Here is a 10,175-nt window from a genome sequence, read left to right as displayed (position 1 = left end):
ATGGAGGTGGTGTTGATGCTATAGTAGTGATGCTGGTGTAATGGAGGGGGTGAGGATGTTATAGTAGTGATGATGGTGTTATGGAGGGGGTGAGAATGTTATAGTAGTGATGCTGGTGTTATGGAGGTGGTGTTGATGTTATAGTAGTGATGCTGGTGTAATGGAGGTGGTGTTGATGCTATAGTAGTGATGCTGGTGTAATGGAGGGGGTGCGGATGTTATTGTAGTGATGCTGGTGTTATGGAGGTGGTGTTGATGTTATAGTAGTGATGCTGGTGTCATGGAGGTGGTGTTGATGTTATAGTAGTGATGCTGGTGTAATGGAGGTGGTGTTGATGTTATAGTAGTGATGCTGGTGTTATGGAGGTGGTGTTGATGTTATAGTAGTGATGCTGGTGTTATGGAGGTGGTGTTGATGTTATAGTAGTGATGCTGGTGTAATGGAGGTGGTGTTGATGTTATAGTAGTGATGCTGGTGTTATGGAGCTGGTGTTGATGTTATAGTAGTGATGCTGGTGTTATGGAGGTGGTGTTGATGTTATAGTAGTGATGCTGGTGTTATGGAGGTGGTGTTGATGTTATAGTAGTGATGCTGGTGTCATGGAGGTGGTGTTGATGTTATAGTAGTGATGCTGGTGTTATGGAGGTGGTGTTGATGTTATAGTAGTGATGCTGGTGTTATGGAGGTGGTGTTGATGTTATAGAGGTGATGTTTGTGTTATGGTGGTATTATGGTGTTATGCAGGCTTATGTTAGTGTTATATAAGTGATGTTGGTGTTGTTAAGGTGATGTTGTTGTTGTTGTGGATGTGATGTTTGTTTCATGGAGTTAATGTGTGTAGTAAAGGTGATTTTGGTGTTATGGTGATCATGTGTGTTTTATGGAGCAGATGTTGGTGTTATGCAAGTGATGTTGGTGTTATAAAAGTGGTGTTGGTGTTGTGGAGCTAATGTTTGTTTTATGGAGTAGATGTGTGTGTTATGGAGGTGATGCTGCTGTTATAGAAGTGGTGTTGGTGTTATGGAGGTGATGTTGGTGTTAGAAAAGTGATGCTGGTCATTACTGAGTTAATGTTGGTGTTATTGAGGTTATGTTGGTGATGTTTGCTATTGGGAGTAGATATGTGTGTTATGCAGGTGATGCTGGTGTTACAGAAGTGGTGTTATAGATAGTCCGGATGGACAGATGGACGGATGGACGGAAGATCGATTTAAATCTAAAGATAAAGAACATATATCAAAGAAAAATTACAAAGAAAAGGGCTACAAAGATTAACATGGAATATAATCTTGGTGATGCTGCTGTTGTAGAAGTGGTATTGGTGTTTAGCAGGTAATTTTGGTGTTATGGAGGGGATGTTTGATTCATGGTGTAGATGTGTTTGTTATGAAGGGTATGTTAATGTTATAGAAGTGGTGTCTATCTGTCTGTCCTTCTGTCTGTCTGTCTGTCTGTCTGTCTGTCTGTCTGTCTGTCTGTCTGTCTGTCTGTCTGGCTGGCTGTCTGTCTGTCTTTCTATTGTTAAATTAAACTCTTTTTGTTCCCAGTACAGCTGTCTGCTTCGAAAAGCTGTATCTAGCTAAGTTTCAAAAACACTGCTGGCAGTCATGTCCATTAGACTGGCAAATGTTTGTTAGTTCTTCCAGTGTTGGTGTGAGACTCTTGCCAGGGTCTTTGTAGTTATACTTTGATTGTGAGCTATTTATGAAGATTTAATCCTTCGTATCTGGGTTACTGTTCCCTCCCACTGCCACGATGGCACCATCTGTGTGAAAGACAGCATGTGTATTATTTTTGTGTTGCTCTAAAGTGTCCCTTTTCGTAATTAATATGGGTCGTCCCAACAGACAGGTCAATTAAGTTTTTGGCAGATTTCCCTCTCTTTCCAAAAAATTAAATAGAGATAAATGAAAAATACATAAAATTTCTATTTGACTGCAGCGATGACTGTAGTTGTGTGGCTTTGTAAATTCAACCACCTACATTTTAAAAGAGTGGAATAGCCTCTGTTTTTACAAACTGATTACTGTTAATTTAAGAATAAATAAAGTGTCATAAACATAAGATAGTTAATAAAGTATTTTTTAACTATCTTACTTAAGAGTATAAAAAAATTAAATAAACAGCATACATTTTAATTTAGGCAATTAGGATTTTTCACCTAAAAGTATTAGATAAAAAGTTACTAAATTACTCCTAATAGTACTTTTGACCTTTACTACAGTTTATAGCTAACGACCAGTTTTTGGAAGACATCAATGGACATTATTTGCATACTATGTTATTTGAAGTATAAAATAAATAATACAACAAATATTTTGAGGACTAGAATTTGCATTTGGTCCGACTGAGTCATTACCGGAACAACGTTACCTGGATTAAAAGGCTGGATGTCAAATGGCAGGGATGGCGACTATGATTGGACGACTCCCGTAAATCTGCTGAGTAAATCCCCTCTTGCCAGGATGCGAACAGGGATTTGATCTCAGAGTAAGCTCAGCTGCGCAGGGATGACCGTCGACATCGGCCATCTCACCACTACTGCAGGCCATCAAAGACAACTGCTTGAAGCTGTCAAACGATGACAAATCTAAGGTAGGCAAAAACATATTTTAGGATGTTTCTCAAGCTTTTAAATTTTATTAAGGACAATTCAATTCAATTTTATTGAAAGTGTTTTATCATAATACAGTTATCTCAAGACACTTTACAGTTTAAGTAAGACTATAGTGGAGAGAGAAAAACAGATCCCACAAGTTCAACAATGAGTGAATCACATTGTGTCGTTGGGGAGGAAAAACGTCCTTTTAGAAGGCAGAAACCTCGAGCAGAACCAGACTCATTGTTGACGGCCTCCTGCTGTGACGGGCTGGGAGGAAGGATGGGAGGGGAAGACAGATGGACGGAGAGAAGAGTGAGGGAGGATACAGTGAGAGAAAAGAGGAGAAGTAAGGTTTTAAGATTTTTTTTAACATAGAGAGGGTCTGCCCTCCGGACTGAAGTCGGTAGTTGGTTCCACAGCACAGGGGCTTGAAAGCTTTAAATTATACTGGATGCCAATGTAAAGAATACAGCACAAATGTGTTCACGCCTCTTAGTCTTAGTCAGGACATGAGCTGCAGAGTTCTGAATGAGCTGAAGAGTTCTGAGAGACTTCTTAGAACATCCTGACAGAAGAGAGTTACAATAGTCCAGCCTGGAGGTAACAAAATCATGGATGAGTTTCTCAGCAGCATCTAAAGGAAGGAAGTGCCTGATTTTTGAAATGTTACAAAGGTGGAAGTTGGCAGTCTGTGAGATTTGTTTTATACGCAAGTTAAATAATAACTCCTCGTCAAAGCAGACACCCGGATTTTTTACAGTGGTGCTAGTAGCAGGAGCAAGTCCATTTTGGGAAGCTTGATCATTAGGTAACGATTTTCTGAGATGTTGTTGACCAACTAGTATAACAGCGTTTTACAAAGATTACTCGATCTGATCTTTGACTGCTTCAATTAGTCCAAGAATTGAAGTGAACTCTGACTGAATATTTTCCTTACATCCCAATTTTTGTGAAATAACAACAAACTAACAAGGTTTATATACGGTAAACTTTAGCATATAACACACATACTTTTCACACAGCTTAATGTTATAAAGACACGCTCACACAACATATTCAGTAACATAAATCGACATCATACGCAGAACCAATAGTATAACTTTAAAGAGAAGGTGTAGCGACTTAAGAGGCTTGTCTATTTCAAAACATTAATACATTTTATTTCCAGAGTTGTAAACACAACAGAGGTTTCCTTTGTGATAGCAAATAGAATAAAAGTAAATCATTGTTTGAATGAACACCAAATTTCACACAGGTGATCATTTTGTCTAGAAGTGAAATTTGTAAAACCATATTAATTGATGATAAACAGGTCAAGACAGAATGAAGGTCGTTTTGTTTTTAGAAATGGGTGTGTTTGTGTCAAAGCTATAGAGGATCAGTTTGATATATACAAAAAGAAGCATGTCACCTTTGCACTGAATAAAAATAGTATTTTAAACTCAACCAAGGTAGCGAATAAAAGTATTTATGAGAGACAACAAACAACACTTTAAAGCAAATTTTGTGAAACGTTGTGGGCTAATGAATGTGAATGGCTGTTGCTTTTGTTTTAAATTGAATCACGTAGCTTTTTGCTGCTATTTAAAATATCCTGCAAGTCAAAAGTTCCTCAATGTAAACCAACCACACTGATTTATAAAACAAGAAGCATTCAACAAATGACAATGACTTTTGCCAAACTGGTCATTTTGTATTTAACTAAGTTGACAAATCTTAAATTGTAAAACCAAATACGTAATACAATCTAAGGTCACAATTACAGTGTTCAAATACAGTGTTCAAGCTTTTGACAAACAGTCTAGTCAAGTCAAATCTAGTCTTTGATGACAGATAAGACACAGGATGTGTGTATGTTTTAGTGTGTTTCACGTGTTTAGACGGGAAGGTGAAGGAAGTCAAGATAAGGAGGAACAGTGATGGATGCTAACAATTATAAAGAGACAATTTGGTGAATAATTGTTTTTATTTGGCTCATAACCAATAGTGCTCAAAGATATATGCCCCTTGTCAAGTTGAGATTTTCACCCCTTGTTTAAAGGATGGCCGAAGACCAACATCCCGACTTGTCTTGTTTTCAGTCTTCATTGATACTCCAAAGCCACTTAATGCTTCAAAACATCTAAGGTAATCTAAGAACTGCTAAAATGTAAGTAAGTAATTATTGTTTGTCAAGTGCCTTTCTCAGACCAGAATCACAAAGCGCTCAAACAATCAAAAACAATTCACAGTTAAAATGAATGCTTTAAAAGGTCAAGACAACATAAAGATGAACACAACAGCCCCAAGAAAATGAAGAGAAAGCCTGCGCAAAAAGAATGTCTTAAGATGTTTCTTAAAGGAGTCAGTAGACTCCATCAAACGCAGAGAGAGAGGAAGATCGTTCCAAAGCTTAGGAGCAACAGCCTGGAAGGATTTCTCTCAGGTAAATGTAATATCTATTTTCTTGCAGATCATAAGAACGTGATGTAAGAGCCGACCATGCCACTGGTAAAGAGAAGCATTGAGCCTCGGCACCTCTGCCACAGCTCAGTGCCCGATGGAGTCAGCAATCAACTGGAATGTGTCACCAACAACACGTTGTCGGCCATCATTCACCAACTCAGTTGTCTGAGTAAGTTCAAACATGCATATATTTTGGTGTTTGCATTGGAAACTGCAGGTGCATATTTGTTCAAAAGCACATCAACTTCACAGTGTAAAGGTTCACTTACACTACCTGTCACGCACACGAAAATAACACTTTGATCAATGTAAACTATGATGGAGGATTTCTTCAAGCATCATTAGAAACAGACACAAAATAGGAGGACAATGGGCTCAGAAAGATGATTATTCATTCATGTATTTGTGGATATCTGGTTCAGGCTTGCTCTGTGTTTTTATGTGGGGGTTTAGTGAAGTTGCAGGAGCTTAGAGCTTAACGTGCAGCTTATTGCAAAGACAGATAAGAATGAGAAGGCAAAACTAGGAAGGGCCGGTCTAATGATAGTGCTGCATAAAGTCAATCGATTGCTTGTCACAGGTCACGCTTGTTATGAGTACATATGGATCAACGAGAATTACACAGGAAACATAAAGGATAAACAATGTATGTTATTTATTTATTTACTTATTTACTGTACGTCCATCTCAACTTGTCCTTTAGTCCAGTTTCAATCTTTTCCAATCACGCAGGTTAAAATGTAAATGTTTTAATTACAATCAGATATTTTCAACTGTAATCGACAATTTTCCTGAAATGTATTTATTTACTTTGGATCAAAACATTATAGATTTAGACAATGAACATTATATAGGATATGACATTTATGATAAATTCTAATTATTTTAGGAAAATATTAATATTTCCTTTTTTTTTATTGTGCCACATGTAGGTGTCTGTTTGCTTAATTTTTAAGATGTAGCTAACATTATTGATGACTAAGCTAACGATTCACAGGACATTATTTTGGGTAAAAGTAAAAAACTATTACAGGAAAACAAGATTATCTTATATTTTCATTCGAGCAAATACATGATTGGAACTGCAGCTGTATCACTGACAAGTTCATAGATTTTTCATTTTGTCAAGCTGATAAAATGTCTTAATAATCGACAAGCCCACACAAAAGATAATTATATCTTATGTTAAAACTTTGTTAGGCACATTTTAGAAAAAACATTTATCTCCAGGTAAACAAGCTGAAAACGTCTTTGGTGAGCTTTTTGATGAAGCAAACACCTTCTATACACGGGCCAACTCCCTTCAGGACCGCATCGACCGCTTGGCTATCAAAGTTACACAGCTGGACTCCAGTGTGGAAGAAGGTATGAGAGAAATGGAATAATCCATCATTGGAAGACTTTGATAACGTCCCTCTAAATTCTGTAATTCTCCTCAATGCAGTCTCTCTTCAGGACATCCACCTGAGAAAGGCTTACAAAGGCTCTACTGCTCAGGACCAGCAGGTTCTGTCCAAACAAAGCACTCCGAACTCAGTGGCTGAGATGTACAGCTGCTCTGACAAGCCTCCTCCTCTTGGCAACCTCAATGAATTTAGGTAAGACATCTCCTTACAATGTGGCATTGAACATAGTTTTATAAACATGTGTTGCACAGGTACGATTCCACAGATGCCATGAGGTTCTACTCCGACCCATCATACTTTTTCGACTTGTGGAAGCAGAAAATGCTGGAGGACACAGAAGAGAAGAGGCAAGAAAGACGAAGACAAAGAGTGAGAAATATTCATATATATATATATTTTTTTTTTAATTTAGCATCTCCTGCTCATTTTATCATTTCAGTGAGCAACTGCAGACACAGTCAACTGCTTTCAACTGACAAAAAGAATAAATCAATTTTATTCCTGATAATCACAAGGGAAACTAGGAATTGAAAACTTTTTTTAAATTGATGATCAACTATGTTCATCAGTTAAAAGTAGAACAGTAAAATAGTTAAAGGTATTAGGCTTCAGGGTGCATGTAGGGGGTGGTGGCAATGCACCAATCATGAGTGAAGAACTTTTAGTTCCTCAAAACCTCTTGTAATATTGCTTTTCTACCATCCAAACACATCCCAGGAACAGAAACGAAGTGTGGAATGTAGCACTGTTCAGCGAGACGTGAAGAAGGTGAGAAAGGCTCGAAACCGTCGACAGGAATGGAATATGATGGCCTTCGATAAAGAACTTCGTCCGGATCATCGGCACCCTCAGACCCTCCGGCGAGGAGCGTCTTCAGAGGGGTCACTGTCCCCTGACGGAAGGTACTTAACTCATCGCAACACAAATTAAAGGCATTGCTGTCGTGTATTCTGAAAGGAGATCAACACACACGTTTCTATCAATCTGACATATGTTCCTTCTTTGCAACAGAAAAATTCCATTAATTATGTTTCAGGCCAGACTGATGGAATTGAAAAGACATCTGTGTCTTTCATTGTTTATCCAGGCTTGACCTTCCAGAGCTCCCCATCCCTCCACTGCCGCACCACACTGTTTGTAACTTTGCCAAGTCTCGTGATTACGTGCCAGGGACCGCCCAGCCCTCGCCACCTGTGGAGCATCATTACTACAGTATTGATACCAATTACAAAGAAGAGCCTCAAGCAGCAAACAGAACCAACGGCCTGCATTCATCTGCAGAGTATAAGTATGTTTGCTGTGGTGCACCACCCTTTTACATAATCTCAGATTTAATATAGCTTTTTCTGCTGCAGCTTAATCCTCTTTATTGTTTTTCTTTTCCCACCAGGTCGGCCCCTCCTCTGCCTACTGCTACTGCGTCCATCCCATCAGCACACACAGCTTTTAATTTTCCTCCGCCCACACCCAATGCTGGAGTTCAGCACACAGGTCCAGGCTACCCGCTACCACCTGTACCTCCACCTCCAGGACCCCCACCTCCACCTCTGCCACCTCCTCCAGCACACCTTCAAAGACACATGGAGGGCAGCAGGGCTGAAACTAAACCAGTGAGGGACGCCAGAAGTGACCTGCTCTCTGCAATACGAATGGGTAAGGATCCCAATTAAAAAATTTAAGCAGTTGTCCACCCGAGCGGAAGTTGATGTTCTTTTTTCTTTTTTTTTAGGAATCCAGTTAAAGAAAGTACAAGAGGAGCAGGAGCAGAACAACAAGCCGCTGATAAACGATGTTGCCACCATTCTTTCACGACGAATTGCTGTTGAATACAGCGACTCCGAGGATGACTCTGAGCTCGAATTCAATGAATGGTCGGATTGAACATCACATTAAATATTAAAACATGACACATGCCCCTTTTAAACTGTACTAATACTTATATTTTGGGGTATTTTCCTAATTTTTATCACTAACAGTATTGTCTTTTTTTGTATACATATATTTTAATGTAATTAAATGCCTATTGCATTGTAGAAGACTTCCCCCATTCCGGATTTAAGATTGGTCGATTGTACTTAAACCCGTTTTTCTGTATTAAATTCAATTAAATAAATAAAATAAGCGGGATTGTCTTCTTTTTTTTTAAATGCAGTGAGAAGCTTTCATGGATCAGATAACAAGAACAATGTTATCTTAATATTTTAAAGTGAAAGGAAACGTTAAATTTAGTCTTGCTCTCATCTGTTCTGTCGCGTTTCATCCAGCAGAGGTCAGCAAAGAAACAGACTAGCTGGTAAACTGGGTGAAGGTGCGGCCGGGTCTTCCATTCTCTTAGAGCGTGCGTGTGTGTGTGTGTGTGTGTGTGTGTGTGTGTGTGTGTGTGTGTGTGTGTGTGTGTGTGTGTGTGTGTGTGTGCGTGTGTGTGTGGGGGGGTGTGTGTGTGCGTGTGCGTGTGTGTGTGTGTGTTGGTAACACTTTATGTGAAGGTCTTGTGTATAATGCATTGCCAACACAGAGACAATTATAATACATGTATTGGGCTAAGAATATTATACTTATAATCCTAGCAACGTATAACAAGGTTATTAAAGTAGTAAATAATGGTTTAAAATTCAATGCTAAAGAAACTGAGTTTGAAAGAACTGTTGCCGGGTTAGATAGCACATACAGCAGTATGATAACTTGATCAAACTTTAAAGACTCGAGAATTGCAGAGACATAATTTACTTTTTGAAATGATGCTACTGTAAGTAAGTGAGTGAGTAATTGAGTGAGTGAGTGAGTGAGTGAGTGGGTGAGTGAGTGAGTGAGTGAGTGAGTGAGTGAGTGAGTGAGTGAGTGAGTGAGTGAGTGAGTGAGTGAGTGAGTGAGTGAGTGAGTGAATGAGTGAGTGAGTGAGTGATTGAAGGTTATCTGTAAAGCGCCTTTGTTGTTCAATTTTAATATGAACTATGTTAAACCTTCATCTTTATGTATTCTTACATTTTGAGAGTAATATGTAATGAAGCGGTTTCGCACTTATTTAAAAAATGTATTTTGGCTTGTTTTGTGTAAGAGAGAACAACATGCCAACACAGAAAAGAACGTAAACTGTCAGCAGGAAATCACAAAACCCTCAACACAAAAGTCAATATAAGTTGTAAAAGAAAGCCACATTAATTGTTAGAGATGTTTAAATACAACATCTTGTCTCATTGGAAATATTCCATTATGCACTCTGCAAAGTGTTCTGAACACATCAGGAGTTGGAACATCTCTTGAAAGCACAACTCTGGCAAAATGGATTAAAGACAGTATCTCGGGTTCCGGACTCCATCAAGACAAATGGAAGCATAATACTCTCTCAGCATTGATTGAGTCCATCTTCCTGAGTTAAACTTGTTTGGGCATTAAGAGGTTTCAGTGGTATCAGAATATGCCCACATCTAGCTTTTAATGCACCTGCCCCTCCTGCATCCCCTGGTTTTATACACGGCCATCGTGTGAGTTACAATAATCTTTTCCTTCAAAATGAGTACACTTTCAACTTCTTGTATCTATATTCCAGTAAGCCAGTGCCAAGCTAACTTGGAGGCATTAACATGAAATACAAAATCCACACATTAGGCTGATCAAACTTTTTAAAATGTAATATTACCTTGATAGGAGCAACACAGAGGACCAAATGGTAGACTTCACCTCAGGGATCTGATGTTCTCATACTACAATCGCGAAGTTTAGT

At 38.7% G+C, this 10,175-nt stretch overlaps 1 protein-coding gene across 1 annotated transcript; it reads left to right on the top strand.

Annotated features, from left to right (window-relative positions):
- Positions 1-5,071: 5,071 nt before the first annotated feature.
- On the top strand, positions 5,072-8,358 carry wasf3a (WASP family member 3a). The gene is made up of 8 exons (XM_087807157.1): positions 5,072-5,217; positions 6,279-6,413; positions 6,493-6,646; positions 6,706-6,823; positions 7,172-7,356; positions 7,542-7,742; positions 7,845-8,107; positions 8,184-8,358. The coding sequence occupies exons 1-8, from the start codon at positions 5,085-5,087 to the stop codon at positions 8,333-8,335; spliced, it is 1,341 nt and encodes a 446-aa protein (XP_087663283.1). The 5' UTR covers positions 5,072-5,084; the 3' UTR covers positions 8,336-8,358.
- Positions 8,359-10,175: the final 1,817 nt, after the last annotated feature.

Source organism: Callionymus lyra, chromosome 14, assembly GCF_982586985.1.
Source record: "Callionymus lyra chromosome 14, fCalLyr1.hap1.1, whole genome shotgun sequence".
In the NCBI taxonomy this organism is placed as follows: domain Eukaryota; kingdom Metazoa; phylum Chordata; class Actinopteri; order Syngnathiformes; family Callionymidae; genus Callionymus; species Callionymus lyra.
This window is presented reverse-complemented; position numbering and strand designations above follow the sequence as displayed.